We start from the raw sequence: 24933 nt of genomic DNA on the forward strand, positions 1-24933 counted from the left end.
TTGTGTCCTCCGAACTACTGATGAACCAGTTTGGTTTTAACAAGACAGCGTCTAAATAACTGAACTCCCCTACAGTCCAAATACTAAACTTGCTCTTTATTCCTAAAACAAAATGTTAAGAGATTTTGCAAAAAGCCAATCAAATGTTTCTTACAAGCATAGAAAAAGGCTGTGAAGATTACTCAGAGATTTGAAATATGCATTTGATATTTGGTCAAAGAGCCATTTTGTGGCTGACCATCATAGGATAGCCTTCCAGTGAGGAAATCACAGATAAAGAAGACCGTCCTATCTCATGACTTTGAGGAGAGCATCTAGGACAAGTGAAGACAAGAAAAATTCTGACGATGACTTACGGACTGATCCATTAAGCCCCACCGCATTGTTTTCTGACCAGTGACAGCTGTTATTTATGTCCGGTGTGCCTACACTAAAGTCTGACATGCATGCACACGCTTATGATGCGTTCGGCTGGAGCCTGCAGTGTGGCATTGGAGAAGAGCACGTGCTAAATGCCAACGTGCACAGTGGGTGGGGCTTACTGGATAGGTCAACTGATGAAGGCTGACAGGTCACAACTGAAATACACACGCACCTTTGAGGTAGTCCCGTGCAACACGGCAAATCCACTGACAAGCCTCTGACAACACATTCCTCTCTGACAATGCCACTGTATTTTCAGAAAGAAAAGAAAACTATTATGTGCAGTATGTATCCACATATCCTCAAATGGGGCTTGATGAATCCTTTTGCACTGATATTTCTGCAGGTGAAGTTCTAAATTGAATGGGAAAAAAATGAATAAATACCACTGATCAACTTTTTCTTTATGTAAGCATATTCCATCTCAAGTTCTTGGTACTTCAGAGAGGCAGTGGTCTTCTGAGTAGGAATAGAATTTGGGTCAACTGTGGCCCCTGCATGCCTTTTCATTTTACTGTCGTTATTAGCTCTATCAGTTACATGCAAACATGTTCTCCTTAAGGGTCCCAAGGGAAAAGAGGAGAATGAGGAAATGTTCAGTTTTTAGCAACAGGAAAAAAAAAACCCAAAAATGCCTCCGGGGGAAAGCCCACAAAATCAGGCTGGGATGACAAACACATGTTGGCCTGGGTGGAATTTGAACCCTGAACTATTAGGAAGCATTAGTTCTCAATTAACAGGACTTATGGATACAGCATCAACAGCAGGCCTCACTGTGGCGGTAATATTCAAATGTCAATCAAGTATATCTCTCTGTCAGCAAGGACAGTATTTATGCAAGGACCCCAAGAGTGTGCGGTGCTTCAGTGCTCCACGCCTAGATTTGAAAGAGATTAGAAGATGTGGAAAATGCCTTTCCCTCACCTGAAGAGAACAAGGCCAGGATGCTGATGCATACTGCCTCTTCCTTCAGGAGCTGAGGGGACTCCTGCCCTCCTCTGGCCTTCAGCTGACCGTGGGTTGACATGTCCAGCAGCAGGCAAGTTTTGACCACCACGGCCAGAGATGTCCAGACCAGCTCTATCCCTGAGCCGCAGTTCTGCTGAGCCAAACCTTGACACACAGATCAAGAAGCAATGAATGATCTCAAACATGTTGGCTGCGCCACTTGTTATATTCTCCTGAGGCCAAAGGTTGGAATGTTTACATGTCCACTGTTAAACTGTGTGACAACTCTTATTCAAAAACAAATCTCCAGTCATGCCTCTACAAAAGTGAAGGGAACAAAAATATTTCAGTAAAAAAATGGTCCAATTTTTAAGATGATCAATTTTGGATTTAAAACTTTACCAAAACACCCCCCAAATGTACAATTCACCATTTTTTTAAATTAACTAAAAAATTTTAAATAAATAAAAAACTGGGCTTAAAAACAGGTTATAAATGCTCCCAAAAAAGAGGTTTGTTGCCAAGATACGCAATCTAACAGGTAATAAGTCAGTCTGGCACCTGGGATTCAACTGATGCTTACCCAAGACCTTGTGAACATAATTTCTGATGCAGTTGGTAATTTCATAGGTAGTATTCACAAAACTCTCCACCTCCTTCCAGTTGAAGTCAGCTGAATCATTGCTCGAAATCTTTAGAAAATATCAACAAAAAAAGATGAATGAGAATTGGAGAGTGAATCAATTAATATAGATTTAACCACTTGCTGCTGGGGTTGCCGGAACTGGACACGTATTCTTTATATGCGTGACCGGGGTCTCCAAAATTGGACAAAGGAAACTGGGCCTTGTAACAAAAGACCGTACTTGTAGAAATAGACCAGGCCGCTGGCCTTATTACCAACATTTTTCACTCTCAATAGTGGAGATAATCCAGCCATGTTTTGAAACAGTATACCACAGTTTTGGGGATTTAGCGCGAGCAGATTACATGTACCACCGGGGACAAATGCACTCCACCACCGCAGCTATGAGCCACACAGTACCGCTGCACGCTAATCTGGCCCCTATTGAAAAGAGGTCTGCAGCGCACTGTGCCAGGTTCACGAACAAAAGAAAATTACGTAACACCGCACAATCTGGGCTCTTTTTACAATTCAGCAGGCCTGGCTGAAATACTCCAGCGTCAATAAATGTTGTCTGTCAGATTAGAGTAGAACCAGATAGTCCTTTGAGTGGGTGTTAAGTGTCCAGTAAATGAAGATATGAATTTTTAAAGAATTTTGAAAACAGAAAAAAAGGCAAATTATCCAATCCCAGCATCATCAACATTCATAAATGCCCCTGGCACGAAATGGTTAATAAACATCAATGTTTCATTAGCTGATCAATAAATAGACGTAGGTAACGTGATCTACATGTACATGTACACAGGCATTGCGAGGTAGCCATTTTACAGGACAGTTCTTTCGTACATACACAAAGGAGGTTTCCCTGTGAAACAAAAGAAATGCCCTGCAAAATGGCTACCATGCAAAGCCTCTATTGACCAATTAATCAATTAATAGATTGATCTTTTAATCATTTAATAAATTGATCAGCCAGTCACTTCAATTAATTCCTAATCAGTCAGTTATCCCACTGGCCAATAACTGAACTATAAATATAAATACCTGATAGGCCCACTAATCGCAGTAGCTGAAGTTCAGTTCATATGTTTGTTCAGTGAACAAACATATGTTTTACAGACAGTGAAAAAGCTCTCTTAGTACATGTGTAATATAAAATTCTGTCATGAGACACTAATGAAGCATTTAAATGAAATACATATTAATCAACTTTTTTGTTATCCCTTACCTTACTGCAGTAAACTTTCCACTGTGCCACAACGTCCATCTTCAGCTGCAAGAAATAGGTCATGATGTTGTGCAGCAGATCTCCTTGCATATCTCCCTTATGCTCATCTTTGTTCTCTCCCTTCTTAAGAAGTCCGCCAGGATGGGAGAGATTTGAAAAGGCACCTGAGCCTCCTCTGTTCATCCCTGACTGCTGTCTCCCGTCAGGATGACCGACCCATGCCTCATTCTTATTATAATTATTGTCATTTCTACTGCCGCAAGCCGGTGATGCAGGCTTGGGTGACAATGCCATAGAAGTCTGCATGGCTTGCAGTTTATTAGCATAACTTTCATGTCTCTCGCCGACAGACTGCATTACCGAGTCAATTTTCTGGTTATTTTTCCTGGGCACCAGTTCCGTGTAGCTGCGGGAGCCCCGCTCTGTCTCACTGGCAAGTGAGAAACTCATTTCAGATGGTTTCTTCAGCGCTGCATTTTCGTCTTCCTTAGAGCGCTCTGACGTGGATATTGAGGAGGAAGTGGAAGAGGGGCTGTCCGTTTTCCCTCGGTAGAGGTTGGCATAAGCCATGGCTGCCACGGCCCCGCTGTGCACCTCGGGCAGAGTCAGGGTAACTGAGGAGGGGTGATTAGCCTGGTATACAGTCCCTTCCCAGGCTTCCTCACTGCCGGACGACATGCTGCTGGTTGGGCTCAACTCAGCCGTCCAGCTGCGGGCAGCCCCATGCTCGATCCGAGACTGGGCGGAGGGCGGGTGGGGCGTTGGATTGTGCAGGATGGGCACCGGGTTGGACATTGGGGTGCTGTGGTGAGGGTGTGACGGGACGTCAGGGGGAAGGTACATGTGCTGCTGCTGTGCATGAATGGCAGATTCCATGGGTGAGCCATAAGCCTGTTCATATTGGTCCCGTCCGGGGCTGGCCACGCCGGTGTTCGAACTGTGCTGCTGGCCAGGCATTAAATAGCTCCCTTGGTGCGGGTAATGCAGGCCATTGTGCTGGTCGCACGTTGTGTAGGCCTCACGTTTCATTGAATAATTCATCACAGGCTGTTCGCCATAACCGTCCTTTACCCGACCGTCAAGGTCAATGAATGTGGGTTCTGATTTGAAAGTGGCCGAATAGTGAGCATCCAGGTGGTCAGTTCCTGGCCAGGAATAGGTCTGCTGGCCATGACTGTGCAACATGTCCATTTCTCCTGCATGGTAGAAGCCCTGCTGAAACACATCACTATCTACTTTTGGACGACGTCCTAATTTGATTCCTGCATCAGAGTGACAAATCGGTATCATTGGTTCTTAATTAAAGGGTGATCAAACACTAAAAAATCATTTCGTTGGCTCTGTATTTAAATTTAGTGGTCTTCCAAAATACGTATTTTAAAGTAGAACACTGGAATTCTGAGTATAAATGAAATCAAGTCTTACCCTTACCCTTTCCAAGTGATTCCACATAAAATAAAGTAAATAAGATGGGAGAAATTCAGACCAGATTTCAGGGAACAATTAACTGGGAGCGACCCTTTACCTAGGCACGGTCTTTTACAAGGTTCCATTAAATTTGTCTAAATTTTAATCAGCCATTCCCTTCCCTTATCTCAGTGTTATATCACAAATACACAAATTGCACAAACTGTTTCACTAAATACTATCAATCGTGAAGTTTCAAAGTTCAATTCAATATCAAGTTAGTATAATATAGTGTGTTATATGAACATGTGTGTGTATTCCAACTCATATTTGTAACTTAATGATTGTGGTGAAGTTATTTGTCACTCTGTTGCAAGTAATCGAGTTCACTGATGTCTTCCTGTCATAACTTTATGACTTTTAATTTGTCATGGCTTTTAGAAAGATGTCTCTTGAAAAATAGCAACAAGTTTATTTATTTTCATAAATGAACTCAGAAATGTCTGTAATTTTGTATACAAAAGAATTTCAAAATTTCTGGGGTTTACAATGCTCAAATGACCGATTTGAATAGGATGGAAGGCGAGGAACAATTCTTACCTTCTTTTGACATGCCCAATGCAAGACACTTCTGAAAACGACAGAAGCGGCAAGAGTTGCGTGTCTCCATGGTGATGTCACAATTACGATCTTTTGCACATGCATAATTAGCACCTTCCTTGATACTTCGACGGTAGAAACACTGACAGAAATAAAACAATGACTTTGTGACATTGCACAAAAACATCCCCAGAAAAATCTATCACTATACAGTATCCTCTAGAGAGCTTTCTCATTTGGGTCTGTCCACACTAACAGCTATATTTGCGTGACATTCAATACATGTACAACTTTACCTGTAAAATTTTGCCATTATTCTTTGCTTACATACATGTAGGTCTTCACTGTTTCTGATTGTTGCCACAGAAAGTTAAAGATAAATTGAGCAGTATTTAAGAAATTATAGAAGTTCATTCTTGAAGATATAACGTTTGTCACATGGACAGATTTTTGTTCCTTAAATGTGAAAATTAAATTCAAAACATAAATTGAAAATTACTTGCAATGTATTAAATACTATTTTTAGTTTACTTTTAGAAATTTTCATTATCTCATAAAAACAATTCCAGTGTACATAACACTGAAATTTATTTCAAGAAAAATATGAAACGTTTGTCACTGGACAAACATTTCGTTTGTCACATGGACAGACATTTTTCTGGTGTTTGAATTAGAGCATGAAAACAGAATTGTTCACAAATCAGACTTGTTTGTTTTCAGTTTTCAAAATCATTTTTGTTAAAAAGACTATTATATTAAACTTCAGCTAAAATGAACACTGTAAGTTTTTCTCAATGAGTAACGTTTGTCACAGGGACAGACATAACGTTTGTCACATATTATAACCTGGGGACAGACAGTCTTCTCACTTTCATTTCAACAAAATGAACCGACTTTTTCTAATAAATTGTACATTATTTTATATGATTTGGTTTTGTAATAAATACTCATAAATACTCATAAGATAAGTCTTCAAAGATTTGTACGTTTAGAGGGAAAAATGATTGTGGCAAACATTACAAACTAGTGGACAGACATTTGCAATTCCTAAAATCTAATCTTAGTTTTGTCATCTGATAAAAAAACAACCACAAATATGATGTAATTGTTATTGTAAAAACTTTTCTCAGGAAGATACTTGTGTATGTTTTTGTTCAAGTTATCTGCTCAAGGAATAACAAAATCAGCCTGTTTCATGTTTGTCACTATGGGGACAGACACTGTGATGTACGTTATTCCTTAATTAGCTCTCCTTAAATTCTGGTTTAAGATAACTTAAACAAATGAAAAGCCATAGATTTGGACACATTTCTCAAATACCTGTAGCACCCATGTTTTAACAGATGAATTGCTTTTCTGTTTTTCTCCTTTTTTTAATATTATTTTTCTAATGGCTTAATATTTCCAAAATATATCGTTTTATTTTTGCCAGCCTTCAGTTATATTATTTGGAATTAAGTATAAATCTGATTTACATTCTATAATTTCCTTTTTTGTACAAATTTGTTTAGATATTTTGCTACTTATTGCTTTTATGGTTGCCAGCCTTAAGTGATATTATTTGCATTTAAGTATAAATCTGATTGACATTTTGATAAACTATATCTGTAAATAGTCATGTTTCCTATATGTTTTATCTAGTTAGTTAGGAGAGCCCCTCGACAGAAACTTGTTTCTTTTGGGTAATCCTGCGGGAGCTGATTGGGTATTGTTATGTTTCTGTTGTCTGTTGCAGTGTTTATTTGTTTTCTTGTCTGTAATATAATACATGTATTAACCCAAAAAATAAAATAAATGAATGAAATGAAATGAAAAAGTGGTATTTTAGATTACCTGGAAAACATGAGCTGACACAGTTATGTGCATGTCCACTAGAACCCCTAATATAAGCTGGACATTTTTATCAAGATCCTGATTAGTTTAACGATGAACAACCAAATCCTATTAAACTGTGTAAACTATATCTCCACAATTATACATATATCAGTAAAATTGTTAAAGTTTGTTTCTCGACTCTCAGCACTGTTAAAGAAAGAGATGATTTTGGTTATGTGCAAATGTATCCGTAAGTGTGGGCAGAAACTTTCACATTTGAACTGTCCAATCAATCTATGAATTCAAACATCCATTTAGATGGTCCCACTCAGGCCACGTTATTTTGAAGGTTTGTATTTTAGTCATATTGTGTTTCAGTTTTATGTTCATTTTGTGCAAGGCAATAACTTGAGTTTGTTAACAATTCCTGTGAAGTGAGTCTTAACTCGCCCAAAAATGAGGGCTCAGACTGGAACTTGTTAAATGAAGTACATGTACATGTAAATCAAACATATATCTATGTGTCATTTCATGATTTGAATTGTACACAAGGACTACTTACTGAAGACATGATAGGCATAAAAAGTTAAGGACAACTTTTAATTGTTCGTCTGGGATCTTTGTTTCATGCAAAAGAAGAAAGCCGCCATTAGCTAAGCTCGTAAGGAGATGTTCTAAATGAATTAATCGCGGAATCAAGCTTTCATGTTTGATGTGGAAACATAAGAATTGAAGCATACCAACAAATACTACCCCAATGCCCAGTAGAAGGCAGGTACATCAAGCAAGGACATGCTCTGTTGCATTAGATAGTACTCAAATGTACTCAAAGTGAATCCAATTGCTGTAGATGGAGTTTGAGTGAACAAAATGTAAGGAAAATTGCAAGAACATAAGAGGATATTTCAAATGAGAAATGTAATTCCTCGTAAATTTTCCCTGAGAAAACTTGAACCAAAATGATGCCTGTTTTACAGGAAATGTTTGCCAAAATAAAAGCATTTACTGGATTGCTCATCCCCATCTAAAATGTTGTACATTTGTATTGGAAATTATTCCTTTGACTGCAGCCACATTTCCACTCCAATGACTTCACCACTGTTTTATCAACAGCAGCAAGGGATTTCTGTAGAGAACATCTGATTTTGCTTCATGCTTTTGGGATACGCAGGCCATGCGGTAAAAGAGTAAGCCTAGCCCCATCTTCAATTGTAATGAAATACTGAACATGAGATACAAAAACCAAAGCAGATGATCTAAACTTAGCTACTTATCAGCAGCATGTTGCCAGTGATTATAGATTTTTGACAATTACTTGAACGGCCCATCTTGAGCCTGCTACTCACATAAATGTGAATTATTATGCTGTCTTTCCCTAAGCAAGACCAACATTTTAAAATCATTTCATTTCTGTTGGTAATCAAATACTGATGGAAGGACGTTAGGCTGAAACTGGTTAGGTAGTTTACATTTTAAAAATTGTTTCTGTAAGAAATGCAAAAAAATATCCTTCACTTCGTCCACAGATAGCCTTCATGCTGTACTACTGACAATTGCTGATGTACAAAGTTTTTGGAGTGTTCAAGAACTCACGTTTAAATAATAATCATTATGGAAAAACACGGCAGAAATGCCTACAGGTCACTGGCCCTTGGTATGGTTTGTGTTACGCGCTGATGATAAAAGATCTATTACCACATCAAAAAAATAAAATATAAAAATTATAATAATAAAATTATTTCTTCAACAAGGAATGCAAACAATAAAACCAAAAATCTGGAAAACCTTCAAGAGACACTTGAAAACCACCAACAAGCAACTTTTAAAAAAATGGTTTTAAAAAGATGAACCCTGCTGACAGTTGAAGTCCTGGGCCAAAACAATCCTTCAATTTAAAATCGACACCAATAACAAAAAACACCATCAGGCCATGCCTAAACTTACTTTGCATCCTTCACAAGTGAAGACGCCAAAGTGAAGACCAGAAGACAGGGCTCCACAGACTTGGCAGAGAATCTTGCGACTAGAGGACAGCGCTGGAGTCATCATGCCATCTGAGAGAGACAAAAACATGAGAAGGCATGCATAAAAGAAAGGCACACTCAGGTATGCTTCTCTGATAAGAAAGAGGGGAAAGGAAGGGCAACTGCTTTCTTGAAGGACTCCACCTATATACTTGGGAACTTTTTAAATTGAAGTATTTTGAGGCGACAATCTACTCCTCTTCAATGTATGAAAACTACTTGGCATCGGTTTTGGATTAATCTTGTTGAAAAGCACACTTTTTCAAAACGCTTGAAATTGTCCATGCTTTTTCTGAAAAATGACAGTTTAGTTGCTGTGATGTCATTCTGTGATGTGGTGTCATTTTGGGACACTTGATCTGGGAACTTTCTGCTCAAACTGTGAACCCAAATTTGCTCACTGAAAATATTCGTGAAAAAGCTTTGCTTACTCGCATGCTTTCAAGTACTGAAACAAACACAAAATGTAAGACTGAAAAAATACCCAAATATCTAGATGTGACACTGAGGCTTCTTCCTGATATAACATCAATACTTTTACTCATGACTGTCTTGTGAAAACAAAAGTCACTAAAATGCCCTAAACAACTTTTTTTTTTAAATTAGATACACATGTACATTCACAGGACTTTGTTGAAAAGTGCATACACTGCACAGCCCTTCAAACCCCGAGTTACAAAATGAAAAGGGAAAAGAAATCTTTTCAAGCAGCAATGTTTATACATTTGTATTTATGTAATCAAAATTGATTTGTTTGCTGTATGTGGTTGAACAGAATTTGTGACAAACTGTTCTTAGATGACTTGAAATTTTACTGGCAGGGCCATTGCAAACTGAATCAAATTGCAACATTGCTCTTCAAAGTGAAAATGGAGAGACAGCTAAAAATAGTGAAGCATTTTGTCTCTTTCTTACCATATGAGGAAAGAGGGCTGTAGGAACAACCCATGCCTCAAAGGGAGGGGGCTGGGTAGCTCTTGACAAGTTTCTATTTTGGAAGGAATGTTCCAAGTTGGAATCCAACCAAAAACTGGACACTTCTCAAATTCCGCCAGTACTCTGATTAGAAAATATTTCCACTCAAACCGGAGTCACCAGCATGCCAGTGATAAAAAAAACCTCACTCTTTGCAGACACGGATCTAGGCCCAAAACTGTGAGGCATATTTGGCCAAGGCAGTGGAACAACATGGCTAACACACCAACAAAACCTGAAGCTTTGTAATTTTCTGACAAGTTTATGGCAGACACGCTTCCAACCTGATGGCAAAATTTTCATTTAAAAAAATTACTGCATAACTGAAAAAGAAAGTTGTTAAATCTCTCCTTCCACCTTTCCCTTTCCCCTCATTTTGAGGGGCACACAACTTTATTCTGTATCAGATATCTGAAATAGTAAGAAAGAAAAAGGTCTGTAATACCTGGGTTCAATTTGTCAGTAACCCAAAGTAAGTTGTTTTTTGTTTCTTAAATTTACACTGGTCTTACCGTGAATAAACATTCCACCGTGGGGAACACAAGCCTCAACCCCCTGCCCACCAATGCAGTAACCAACAGCCGTAGTACCACTGTTATACTCCTCTGTCATGGTGCAAATACTTCCCGGTAAACTACCGTCATAGTACTGTTGGTGCATGGAGTACTTCATATTGACCAGTATCCACTTCGCTCAAAGAGGGAAAAACCAGGACTGTGCAGATGCAACAACCCCAACAAACTGAATGACGCTATCCACAGCGAACACGAACCGTCACGCCACCTATATGTACTGCTGTCTTCAAGAAATACATGTACTTCCCTATAGATATGCCTTTTTACTGTGCTCAGTAACTTAGGCCATGCATTGGCCAATCGCATTCACCATATGTAGATAGGAACAAGTCTGTGGAACTCCCCATTGGCTGGAACAGTGGAGAAAGTTCCAAGGCAGCATCACCTACTTATGATTAATCAACAGCATCCACACATGAATAATGCATTTACTAAGTCAACAATGGGCCAATGTGAAGACCGTGAACTAGAGCACCAGTGCATTGTTCAGGGATGGTTGAGTATTGATGACCGTCACTGTCATTTCTACTGGTTTATTGGTAGTCCTGTTGGCTCCTGTAGAAGGCCACGGGGGGAGGGGGGAATTAACTCAATCAAAATATGGGTCCTTAAATCAAGGTCAGTAGAATACTAATTGGACTAATTAAAGATTTCTGCTGAGATGTTGTGCCACACTTTCCTCCTCATCAACACTTAATTGATCTCACCAGCCGAGTATAATGCACCTTACTCAAGACTTGCAATCTAATTGGTTCAATATTTCTGTGAAATTCACTCAGTTTTTGCCCAAACAGCATGCAACTTGCAACTTCCCTTTGAAAACCCAGGGAAGTTTGCTGTGTCTGTGGACACTTCAGGATTAAATCTAAGAGTTCTTATACTGATTAAATGGGGCATTGAAGTCTGCTTGAAAAAAAATCAGAGCTGGCCAAACCTCATCAGCCATTTTGCAAATATGAGGAAAAAACTTATACACAGTTCACTTATTAACTACGGGTTAGGACTTTCCTTGCTCCCTTTATCAATGCGCTAGTTCACATCCAAGGTACATGTAAGCTTTGGTACCAACTGGGCTCTCAGTTCCAAAGTGATATCACAAGGTTCCTCCAACCTATGAACCTGTCTAAACATAACCAATCTTAATCTCTTTGAATGCTTCTAACTTGAAAGTTACAGTTCAATGTTTCTTGCAACTTCTTATGAGAATCTCTGGTTTTATGACCAAAAAATGTATGACATTAATGACAATGGTAGTGAAAGAAAGAAATGAAAAGAAGGTGGCATTAACTAGGTTCTAACTGTGCTACATGTAACACAATTTGCCAATCACAGTATCCAAGTATTTCGAATTCAGTTTACTTGGTCTAATTTTCCTAAGAATTCCAGAGTTGGAGCATAAGTAAATCAAGTGTCATTCATTCGACAAACATGCATTTAAAAGTGGATTTCATCTTGGCTTTGACTTTTGGAGTAAGTGCATTGTTTCTTGAAAGTCTGACTCATTCAACATTTCCTTCTCTAATGGGAAACATTAGTCACAAATGAAGCCAGTGAGTTACATAAAGCACAAAGCTTAAACAAACCACCCTTTGTGACACCAGCCAAGCTTGTTAAACATGGAACACTGGGGAGCTGTCCTGCTATGAACACGCTGGTCGGCGTGTGCCGTTTTGATAGACCATTTACCTTGCTCACTGGATGGAAAATTGGTCTTTATCTGTACATTCGAAACAGGATGCGTGATGGTGCGTGTGGCCACGATCAATGAAGAGAGAGACAGGCACTGTTCACAGCATTGTACCAACTAAGGCATTGTTAAAACTAACGATAGGATTGCTGATTAGGAAAAAACAATGATTGGCAACAAAAACCAATTCAGTGAAGCTCGGTCTTTCCCTAGGGGCTGTTATCGGCCAAATTAAGAAATGATGAAAATGTAATTTAGCTGTCTGGGTTAAGGGTGTGTTGTGGGGGTGAGATGGTAATGAACCTTGTCAGCTGGCTGAAATGATGAAGGATGGCCTGAATGGGAAGGTTGATTCCTGTTTGTCTGTGATTTGGGTAAACACTATGAATACCCTGATTGATCCAAGGACACTAGGAGCGGATGCCCAGTTGAATGAGGTGTGAATGCACGATACAGCAATGAGGTTCTGGGAACTACTCGTGAAGATGCACATTGTGCAACACATGAATGAGCCTATGAGCCTCGTTTCGCAATGGTGACATTGTCAGTTAGGGTTGAACAACAAAGAAAACCTCTCCACATCCCAACAAAGGGAGATAGTGTGGGGTTACATTGTGTTTACATCACACACTGACTTGACAGAGTTTAAGCTGTGAGAGGATCAGACTGCAAAGCAAATCATGGGAAATAAGTTAAGGAATTATTTCATACAATATAGTTTGATATTAGCTTTGGTATTGAAAGCTTGTATATCCTGACAAAATTTGGACATTCAACGTGATTTTTAGGGATTTTTATTTCTTAAGCAATTCTAAGACAACAGTTTTAAATATACATGCAGACAGTAAATCTGTTTCGAGCCAATTTGGCTTATCATCTGGTATTATCTCCAGTTTCCTTAAACATGAAATGGCTGAGAATATTTCTATTCCTCCCAGCACAGGATGCCAGTGCATGGGAAGGTTGCTCCCCAGGGGATACCAGTAGAGAGGCAAGTCAGGTTGAAGTGGATTGCCCAATTACAACTAACGGCCAGTCCCTGGATTCGAACCCTTGACACTCTAGTAATAAGTAAAAAAACTTTAACTCTCCGGCCACTCTCCCGCATCAGCACTCCACCACATGCAGCAGAGGGCAGCATACAACATGCGTTTTTGGAGGCAATACTGTGGAGTAATGTGATGACTGACATGTTGTTATGAGTTGTAACATTTGCATGAATTATTTGATTTTCAAAAAGGTAGAGAGGGGACGCAAACTTGGAGGGTCAAAATGCAACCCACTGGAGTCAATTCAAAATTGATTGTTGTGCAGGCAGTTATTAGGTGGGAATGTACCAAGTGCGCCCCCTCCTAAATCTGCCACTGCAAGAGCTTCATTGTACAGTAGGATATCCCGTCACAACATGTTGCCCAAGCGCACACTGCACCCAGCGTACCACTCTTTTTTTAAAGACGGGTAATTAAGCAATATTTGACGGTCGTTATTTGGTTAAGAATCTGTGGCACAGGAAATGAGGAACAGCGTTCCATGCCTTGGTAAGTATTGATTAGTCTTAGTTGAGTATCTCAGTGTACAACAAAACTGAAGGTAAATTATGACCGGGCAGCATCAAGATTAAGAAATGAGAAAAATTATGCAGAAAGTCCTTAATATTTTGTCTCCCTCTGTCAATATCGAAATGGTTCCTGCCACATTTGTTTTTGGCAGGAACAGGTTTTGGAAATGGCAAGAAATGCTCCAGACACATTTTAAAATTAAGTCAAACACCACTGATGCTGAGTCTTTGTTGTCATAAGTATATTTTATGATATTTATCACTGTAACTTCCTATTTTGCACAAGCTATGCACAACAGTGGAGTTGTACAGTTCAATTTCAGCACACAGTCCAGCTCCATGGACTTGCTAGACACTGTGTGCGGGGCAGCGTTGGAATGAGTTTTCCACTACTTGCGTATTAAGTCAAGCCTAATTGCCTTCATGTCTCAAGTCAAGTCATCTGACACTTGGTCCCTCAGTAAAATTAGACTGGTGATCAAAATAAAGGCTGTTGAATCCATGGACCTTTCCCATGAAATATGCAAATAAGGCAGGCACACGCGCATTACTACGGAACCACTGGTTGGCAAAGTTGCTTAAATCTGTGACGTAACAATAGACTCTCCATGGATGCCCAACTATGAGCACATACATGCCATTTCTGTACTAGCATAGACTGACATGCATACATGTCAAAGTTAAAGGCAAGGAATTGTTACTTTGCAACCTCAGGGCATTGGTAACTTCTCCTCATTTCAAGAAAAGTGAGCTGAAGTATTTTCCAAAGGCTGTGATACAGTATTGTTTGACCTTCAACATGCCAGGTTAGCAGCAGTTCTCCTACACTGCCCGCAATCTTAATGGCTGCGCTTGCCAACCAATAGTAGAAGCGCGCATGCACCTGTCTAATTTGCATCATGGGAAAGGTCCATTCTCAACTAATCATTGCGGTTTTAAATATATGACCCTCACAACCTACTTGTCTCTCACTACATATACTGCAGTTGTAAAGATCATGTCATGATCATGTCATAACTGAGAATGAGTTTAATTTCATTTCTTTCTTGCCCTCGAAGCTAGAATGGTCAAGTTTTAGTCAAGTCATTTTAAACGGTGACTGAATTCCAAGTCAAGTCATTTTAAACAGTGAATGAAGTCCAGGTCAAGTCATTTTAAATGGTGACTCAAGTCCAGGTCAAGTAATGTTACACAGTGACTCAAGTCCAGGTCAATTCATTTTAGGGTGCAGTCCACTTATTTAAGTGAGAATTTCTGGCCAGCTCATTAGCATTAAAAGTGCACCGCCAGTATCTTTGAAAAAGGAGACTGTTTGAACCCCAAAGTGGTGAGATTGTGTAAATCCTTGCAAGGATCAACTCCCAGGGTCTTTGAGCTTTCATATGAGAGCAGAATGGCTAAAAACTGCAGTTGAAAAATGGTCCTAAGTGCCAGAGGAAGTTGAGGGTTCCCAATTGAAAAATGGCCACATTCAAACTTTGGAAAATTCACTTTTTGGGGGTGATTTTGTTTTATGAGAATAATTAAAAATGTGATTGGTTAACCCACAAAAAATTAAAAAGAAATTGAAAGATTAGGGACAAGACAATAATTTGATTTTTGTTTATTTAGGAAATCTCGGGGATGTTGGTATGCATGCTACTGGGCCCTGAACAGTGCTGAGTTTACACTTGGATTAGTGGACTGTACCATTTAGGCTGGCAACTTTTAGGTCAAGCCAACACAAAATGGGACTAAAGTGAACCCAAGTCCCAGTCATGGACTGACTTGAGTCATTACAACATTGGTTTGTAGTACAATATCATACAAATTCATCACTGGAGATTCATTGAAAACTTGAACATATAACCTATCAGTTGCTCTAGTGAATTTATATGTACACCGTACATTGTATATAGTCAGATGTGTTTAGCATCCATTTGATTGTTTTCTTGTGGGTTACGATTTTATTTTCTATCGTTTGATATACCTAAATTGGACTCTTCTACCTTGGTTCAATTTCCTGCTTAAAGCTACAGTTATGTGTAATTCATTTTAATTTCAAATGGTCAAACTCTGATCTTTATTTTGTAAGGGTTCCATTTCCAACAGCCTTTCATTAAAATATAGAACAATCATCATTTCAAGTTTCAGTTCAGTGTGTATTCAGCTTGGCTGTGTAAATGAAAGATGTGTGGACTACCTGTCTTTCTGATGTGTGTCTGGGCTCTCCAACTCCTGTATGACATTAAGGCTGTTCTTTTAGCAGCAATCTCAAATTAGTAGTTGCCAGGGTAATGAGTGAGGTCAAAGGTTGACAAATCCCCCAAAATGACAAGATGCAGAACTGAGAGAGATAAGCCTTGTAAGCCTTTGGTCGTCTGTCAACACAAACCGGCCAGGCAATTATTGACATAATGGAGGTGGTTCATGAGATAGTCTAACCTTCATTTACACTGAGCAAACAATTAAGTACTTTGCACCACTGATCTTTTGGCAGTCAGAAAAGACAACCACCCCACCAAACCCCTCCACTACTCCAATCAAAAGGATGCGTGAAGGCTGTCTAACTCTGTATGGGTGTTTTTATTTTTATTTTTTTTTCCGTCGGTAATTTAAAAAGGGCTTGGTTTGACAGACTCTGTGGCCATTGCAAACCAGTACTGCCCTTTTTATGGGTGGATGGCATAAATGTCAAAGAGATTTGAAGATGGTAGAATTTAAATGTGATGTCTTAAGCAAACAAAACAAAACAGGTTCGTGAAAAAATTGAATGATATACTACATGCAGTACACAGAAAGAGTGAAAAATGCAAAACACGAGCGTACATATGTATTCATGCATTTGTTGCAGGAATGTTACACAGGACAAAACAATAAGTAATGTATCCTTGCATCCAAAATGGCAGCCAAAGAAATGGTAATTGCTAATAAACATTTCTCTATTTTGTGGGGGGTATGCTTAAACGGCTTTTCTTTGTCGATACCTGCGGCCCAACATCCATTGCAGTGCAAACAAAGTTCCTCATCTTTCTTTGCATTACTCTACATAAGTATTGATCACCACTTTTCTACATCTTTGATTATGTTGACTGTTTAAAGACCAACAGACATGTGTGCGCTGCACTTAATAATGGAAGGGAGGGGGGGCAGCTACAGCATTATGTTATACTCCATTTTTTTATGGTGGCAGCTGCCTGCCATCAATGTTATTGGTTGAAGAGGTGATTGGCCTACCTCCTTCAACTATAGGCCAACTTTTTGCAAATGTTGATGACACAATTAAACAATCAACAAAATACATGTATTTTAGAAAATTTCTGCCAATTTCTGAATATTACAAACTGGTGGAATTCTTCCTAAGCTAGTCATGTGACCATGATGGCTACTGGACCTAAAATATCTCTTGAAGTAGTCGCTGCCTTCTGGTGTGGGAAACAGGCTGTGATTTGCTCTGCATCTGCATGTCAGGAATTTTTTCCCTGAAACAGGACAGAGTTGAGACTTAGGCGGCATCCGAATCTCTTGTCTAGAGCTCGGTCTAGGTCTTCGCTCCATTGGAAATGCGTGGAGATGCGTAGACAATAGACCTAGCCGTAGCTCTGGAAGCCCGTTTCAGACACAGCCTTAATATGCCTAAACATTTACTAAGTCGATACGGTGTGTACAATCGTATGTGAATGCTCTGACCAGATGGAGCGGCACCTTAAAAAGTGTGTGTATGCTGTGGAATTTGAGATGGCAGCACACACTACTGAGAGATACGTTTCACTGCCTCAATGGGAACCTACCGTCACTTTTTGCAGAGGGAGAGATACAGAATGTGGTTTCATCTAGCACATCACCAAGACCAGCTGAAGTGGTATCCATAGCAGGGCACTCTTCCTTTATGACCGTTGCCATCTCAAGTTAAGTTTGTCTGATTCGGGAGTGAAAAGGGAGAATATACAAAATCAGCGCCCCAAAATTTGAAAGCAAGGGGAAGAAAAAAGAACTACAGGAAACTTTCTCGAGGACGATACTCAACTTTGTGACTACATGTGCTGGGAGTTATTACCCTTTTTTGACTGTGCAAAATCCTTTCAGCTGTCTCTATTTCACAGCATCATAGCGATCAATCTCTGGAAACCAGAAATAAATTTGACATACAGTTTTGGATCCTTGTGTCTCTACGATGTGCAATTCACCTATGCTACCTGTACCATTCTGACACATGGTTTAAGGGTGAGTGTAAATGTTAATTAAAATAACTTTCCAATACATTTGACCATGTTGAAATCAGCTATTAATGCTTACTATAATTTTACCATCTTTGTCTTAGGGCAGGATTAAAAAGGGCAATTATATGGAGACTTGAGTTAAATAACAGGGGCTTATTAAAAAGTGTTGGTTCTATACTCTCATTTTGCAAAAGCAAATCTACATTGAATCATGAATCTATCGGCCTGTGTGCAAAATCCAAGTGAGGATCTTTGGCAAAAAAATACAATGTGATAGGTGATGGGTGAATGATAGGTGATGGGCAACGGGTGATAGGCGATGGGTGATGGTGATGTGTTTGGTTTAGTTAATGGCACAATACAGAAGAACATCTCTAAGCTTGCCAGATGACTACACTGCGTTCATAAACTCCAAAGTAATGCCTGGCTATCAAAAGCTGTGTAAAATAATTCAATTTATACTTTTCAGTTTTGTGACAGTATTCCTAAGTTCACACTGGATCAGGCAAACTATGCACTTGCAAGCAATCCAAATTAATTTTAGACTCTATAAATTTTAATGCTTTTTCTAGCATTCGTTCACTCATGTAACACCCTTTCAATGTATTTGCGTACAAAGCAGAAAATTTCCCATCTTAATTTTTTTTCCCATAAAAAGAAGCTCACAGCCAGAGTAACTCTCGAGTCCATACAGACTACGAAAATCAAATCATGATTTCTGGCAGCCAAGCGGGCTCAACCATCGTCACACAAGGCCAAAAGCATATGGTGACTTTTAAGGGAAAGAGCAGCTTCAATTGAATTAACTGAGTGGAGCTTATCCCAAAGATGCTGGAAGTAAATGCAGCATTAAAGCTGCAAAAATTAGATAGCCATGGGGCCTTGCCTCTTAGGGGTATTTTTCTTGCTGCTTCTTTGAATGTCAGTGATTAAATTGCAGCTGACAAAAATGGGAAGATTGGCTTTTGATTGGTCAAAATGGGCCTGGCACTTAAGGAACTGCTGCACAGACAATGGGTGAGGCATTTACTGGACAAAAGGGAACCGACAGAAAAGATACAGGCTTCTCCGCTGGTTGAAAAGGAAGGGGGAAAAATTAACTTGTTTTGGCACCAGGACAGCTTTTAAGATTTTTAGTCATTGTTGCAATATATTTTTCTCCAGCGTCAGTTTTAATAAAAGCGAAATAGAACTGAACTGACTTGACTCAAACCTTCAAATTTGTTCTAAAGAAGTGTCTAAAATTGCAGCTGGCATTTTGGGCTTTTTGTTGACAAGACAGCTGCAATTGTGTACACGTAAACAATTCTATTGTGGTTCCTTATGTTTTTGAAGTCATGTTTCATGTTGATCACGTTTTATTTTTCGACAGGTATCTACCAAGTTCATGTTGTTTGGCTGTGGGATGTCCAGATTGAGATGAACAAAATGTTTGAAACAAAAAGAGTTTCCACAGAAGTGTATAGTGATCTCATTCAATGCTAACAAGGTTCCTGCAGCTACATGTACAAGACAATGGAATTCCATGATTTTTCCATGACCAAATTATGAAAATCCATGTCCTAACGATGAAATTTCTTGGACTTTTCAGACTTTAAAGTTGCTAATAAAATCATGCGTTTCATGCACTTGTTTCTAATAGAAATCACACACGGTGTTTGAAAAATTCCAAGACTTTTCCAGGCCCGGAAAACAAAAACAAATTTCCAAGACTTAACCTGGGCTAAGCTAATGGTGCTGCATGCAAATCACCTAGTTTTTGTACACTTTGGCTGAGCTTCTGTAGCAATATTTTAGGAAGTAACTTCAATTCAGTAGGGTCATGTTATTAAACAACAAATCATGAAGGAACTTTATCAAAAGTTGAAAGAAGAGCTTTTAAAGAAAAGTGCAACCAACCTCTCCATATGACTCGCTGTAGCAAGTGTGAAGTGAAATGTAATTACACTGTAATGTATGACATCGTATTCTTCCTGTAAACAAGCTTATGGTCAAGATCAGGAATTGTGTTGACTGCATCAATATCTTTCTGTCGTGTACTCGTTACGATTCTTGTTTTTACTGCCCAAGCACAGGTCTGGAATGGAACCCAAATATTTGGGTTCCATTGATATATTGACGGGTTATCTGCACTGTGGTACTTCGTTGTTTAATGACTCAAGCCATGGCCAGGCGGGAGTAGAACAATATTCTCCACTAATGGAAGTGGCCAGTTAATATTTCATTGCAAATTTGCGGTGATTAATGAACTGCAATGGGCTCCGGTACTGAAAACACTACTGCTGACAATTTGTACCAGAGGAGTGGAAAAAGGAAGCAGAAACAAGGTGATGTTTTTTCGAGAGAAAAATGGAGAAAGATTTAACCTTCAGTACACGTGTACTGGACACACCATTATTCATTAAGACCTGCCAAAGAAACTTTGCTGCAGATGCACAGTGAGGCAAAGGAGGAAAACTGATTGTCTTACAATACCGGCATATGTATGGAAACAAAAGCTATCTTCCCTGGAGTAACTTCTTCACCCGATAAATGCCGGTACTTTGGAACATCTTAAGACTGCAATTAGATATGCGTATCACAATACCTTTTCAAATGAACTATTCACCAATCAGATCAAGGTCCTTGAACTTACATTCACAGATATCATGAAGGGGAGGGGCGGCAGCTCTTTCAAGGTGGAAGCAGGGGCCAAAACACTTGTCAGTAGTAGACAGTATGGGGTCAACTCCAACACTTTTCAAGGAAGCTGGTGATTTCCATCCCTTTACCTCATTTCTTTCCGTTTTCCTGTTCCTTTTTCCCATTTCTCCAGGAAGGGGGGGGAGGAAATGCCCCCTCTAGCTTGCCTGCCCCTTTACAACACCAATAACTTCACCGCATCTGTGTCTGACCCCAGAGAGAAGCAAGTCATGTCAGGAGGTGGCTACGCTGCTGAAGTACTCAATCAGAAGTCTGTGATGGTATGGTGATAACAAACATGCGCTGACATTTGACAAGGAACAAATCGGTCTTTAAACAGCAGGTTTCCCTGGCCACTCATGCTGGAAACAAAGTCAAAGAATGATGAGAATTGTCCCTACTTTATTGGTTGACCACAACCCTGGAAATATAAACATATTGGTAGAAAAAAAGGGAAAATGTCACTTATGCACTGGACAAGGAAACAATTGAAAGGTGGAACAAACTTGGATCTTGTTAGTTGGTCCCACAGGGAACAAACTAAACACTACTGTTTCACCTCTGCCGACAAGACCATCCAAGCAAAGACAATTACCTCCCAGAGAATCACCAGCAATGCCATGAACAAACACACTGGGTGAAGTAAGTGCTCATCCGCACCCTCTAAAAAAAGGGGCACTAGAAGAACAAAAAATAACAATGTCTCTGTCTTAATTGAATCTCAGCCTCGGCAGTGGGGAACAGGGGAGGCGGAGAAATGGCAATTGTAACAGACTACATTGATTATTAGTGGGTGAACAGCTTCAATACAATTACCTCCATCAGGCTCATGTCATGGAACGGTTATTAGTGTGGGTGCCTGTCCTACACGCCGGCGCACCACGGCCCCGGCCTCTCCACGTTAAATCCACAACTTGGGGAAATTTGTTAAGTGCACCGGCAATCTAATTATCCTGTGTGTTTCCTATCTAGTTCCATTTGTGTGTTGGTAAACACCGTGGGGCTGTGGTGTGCATATGTCACATATTATCAGGCATGCAGTTTGATAAGAGCGTAAAGCGATGTTGCACGTAAGGGGAGACCTGAAGGACCAATTTTGGGTGATTTATTTCAATTTGTACACGGCTGCAAGGGTCTCATCTGCAATCCCGTCAGTATCTCTTTTTTTCCTTCCCCTCTTCTCACAAGGGAAAGAAGCCAAGCTTTTGAGAATGAGACTTACTGGAAAACCTTCAACAGAAGCAAAAAGATGATAAAAACTTACACAAGTTTAATCAAGATAAAATGCAACACATCCACAGCTTTTTTTTCACTTAATCAGACTTAACATAATTAACATCTCAAAACCACTTACACAAAGAAAATGTTCTCATTCACCGAAACTTACTATTATGATTAAATCCAGAAGGCATGTGGAGGTTTGAAAGACACGCTATGTAATCATATCATTCAAAGTGTAATGCTGCTTTTAATTTTTTTTAAATTTACCTTTTCAAATTTTTACATAAAGAAAAGTACCATTCAAATTGTTCTTCCATGAAATGTACCAATGACAGGTTTTTTTTCCACCTCAAATCAATTCCAACTCCTTCAGAATTCAGCAGCACTTGACTGGCTTGTGTGCACGAGCTGCAGCAAAATGTGCACCGCCTTACAACCATACGGCGTGTATACGTGTAGTTTGCGGAGGAAATTACCACTGCTAAGTTGACACTGCATGGAGGGGCCACTTGCTCGCCCCACAATGAAAACTGCACACAGCATTGATTTAATTGTCTGTGTCATGTTTGCGTGAGTGTGCAATGTAGGCTGGCAATTTTTTTTGGGGGGGGGCTGGGGCACTACGTGAATGCAAAGTTTTTCTTTTATCTCTTCATAAGTACCAGGAAGAAATTCAGAGTTGAAGACCGAGGCTACTACCAACTGATCAAAATGCTGTTTCTGCTAAGACTTTGCAGGGGCAAAGACTCTGTGATTCCATCGACATCATACAAAGTCTGACTAAACTACTGTCCATTTCTACAAAACAGACATATATTCAAGGTGGAGTAGATTTGAAAAAAGCCATAAGCCTTACATCAAAACCCAGCAACACTGCTTGCCTATTACCAAACCCCAAATATCTGAGAAATAAAAACAGAAGACACTGTGTGACAGCATTGCTGAGAGTTGACAGTATCCACTCAGTGCACAAACATGCCGTTGCTGGTGACAAGCAGAAACGTATTGTAGCACTTCTGCAATGGCTAGATTTGTCAATGATACAAACACAATGGTCGAGTTCGGACGGCCTGTTCTTGACACAGGTTTCTTGTTCTCGCACTCGAAAGGCGGGAACACGACTCAAGAACACTGTTCTCGGAACAGGATCACACACCACCTCCTCGTCAGGGTTTTACAGGAACACACGGAAAAACTCAAGAGATTCTGATTTTTGAACAGCTGCAAAAAGTAGAGAGATGGCTTCCAAAGCCATAGATAATGGGAAGTTTTGCAAAATTAACATTAATTATTTTCCGTAACACAGAAATGAATGTTTATATAGAAAAGAATTCAGCCCATCCAAACATTAACTCTTGAATAATGTAGCCTACATGTACATGGACGCCGCCATGTGCATGCTGCTTGTCACTAACTACCATCAATAACCGGTTGTTTGTTTGTTTCCAGCATTTGAGCAGCCAACCCACGAACAACAAATCGAGCTGTTCGTGAATACATGGGAACAAACCACCCGAACTCAGCCAATGTGTGCCACCAGGACGTACAATGTACATGTATGCCATCAAACACAAAATATGAGAAGCACCACTTTTTAGCATTCCCCCCATCATGGATGCCCAAAGTCACACTCGATGAGTTTATGTACCAGTAGTTGAAATGTAACGTAATAAATCAGTTCTGTAAGAAATAGTTTAAGGCCAATTGGTAGATTGTTTTCATACTTTGATATTGTAGAATTGTCAAAAACACATTCAAACGGATTACGTTTTGGAAATACGTGAACAGTGTACACCCTTCACATGCTCACAGTGTCTTACCCCCCTCCCCCGCGGATTGCTGCTTGGTGAAAACAGCCCCCTCACTTGTTCATGCATTAAGCCAATTCACCTGATTACATGGACGCAATCCAATTTTCTCAAATTGTTAACTGCAGTTTAAATGTTAATTTAACTTGTGGCTTTTCCATTCTTAAAAACTTTCACATCTGTTATTTTCCAGGATCAGTATATTGTACATGACAGAGCATTTAACCAAGACAACCATACTTAGGGGGGGGGAACCTTGGGGAACTTGAAAGAGGAATACTGTAAGTTTGTGAGTGTTCTCCCCGACAAGATAAAAACTTCATGGCATTACAACTGTAAAGTACATGTACATGTAGGACACAGGCTACCATTCCCATGAATCTCGGCCCTATCTCTCTTATGGCTGGGTCCTAAAAAAAAAGTTGGCCCTTTTGGACTTTGGTCAATATTGACTCTGCTAAAGCTTTTGATAAGCAGTCCAGCAATTTGCTCATATAGTATAAAGTGGGCATCACAAGACAAGAACCCCTCACACAAAAAGTGCCGTGTTGAAAATACACCAGTAAGCTGCTTTGATAATGCCTATGCACAGATGCACAGCCACTGACCATTTAAGCTGTATCAGTACCAAAATAATGACCTGAAGAAAAGTTCAATGGATGATGTAATGGTTGTTGTTAGGTGTTGCATTAAGGGTCTACAGTGTAAACACAATGATCTCCTTGTGTCAACACTCGGCTAATGACTTATCAATAGTTTGGGTGTCTGGCCCTGACCTGGACTCAGGTCACACTAATGAGACATGTGCATATGTACCACAGACTATACAACTCTAACACTCGACACTTAAGGATGCTTACTGGTGTCGCAACAAGATTTTCTCTACAACTTTAAATGCGCCTTAGGTATTACGTTAAGTAATTTGTGGAAAGAGGGAGATACTCGATGAGAATCTGTGAGCAATGTTTGCCTCTTCAAGGCCATTTTAAGCTGTGTCTTTCAACTACATGTATAGACCTTTCTGTCTCTACGTCACAGTCGGATATTTTGCCAATCACTAGCTGGTAAACTGCGGCTGGCGGTCAGTGGTTACTTGAATGGACCAATTACTGTAGATTAACACGTACAAAAAAGTCATGCCACAAATTTTTTGGA

At 39.7% G+C, this 24933-nt stretch overlaps 1 protein-coding gene across 4 annotated transcripts in view; it reads right to left on the minus strand.

The window, feature by feature from the left end:
* LOC110979645 (uncharacterized) overlaps positions 1-24933 on the minus strand; it is a 38219-nt gene that overhangs the window by 4095 nt on the left and 9191 nt on the right. For 2 of the 4 annotated variants that reach the window (XM_087137349.1, XM_087137354.1), the window contains exons 4-10: positions 17639-17766; positions 8994-9103; positions 5235-5376; positions 3228-4489; positions 1955-2063; positions 1348-1536; positions 596-670 (exon numbers count right to left, since the gene is read on the minus strand). In XM_087137349.1, the coding sequence (XP_086993475.1) occupies positions 596-670; positions 1348-1536; positions 1955-2063; positions 3228-4489; positions 5235-5376; positions 8994-9103; positions 17639-17750 (1999 nt within the window). In that variant the 5' untranslated portion in view covers positions 17751-17766. Of the gene's footprint in view, positions 1-595; positions 671-1347; positions 1537-1954; positions 2064-3227; positions 4490-5234; positions 5377-8993; positions 9104-10560; positions 15316-17638; positions 17767-20702; positions 21112-24933 lie in introns of those variants that run through there. The other 2 variants (XM_087137356.1, XM_022235647.2) reach the window with 2 other exon arrangements.

This window comes from Acanthaster planci, linkage group LG01 (assembly GCF_054643075.1).
Source record: "Acanthaster planci isolate LZ-2023a linkage group LG01, COTS_SCS, whole genome shotgun sequence".
NCBI classification, from domain to species: domain Eukaryota; kingdom Metazoa; phylum Echinodermata; class Asteroidea; order Valvatida; family Acanthasteridae; genus Acanthaster; species Acanthaster planci.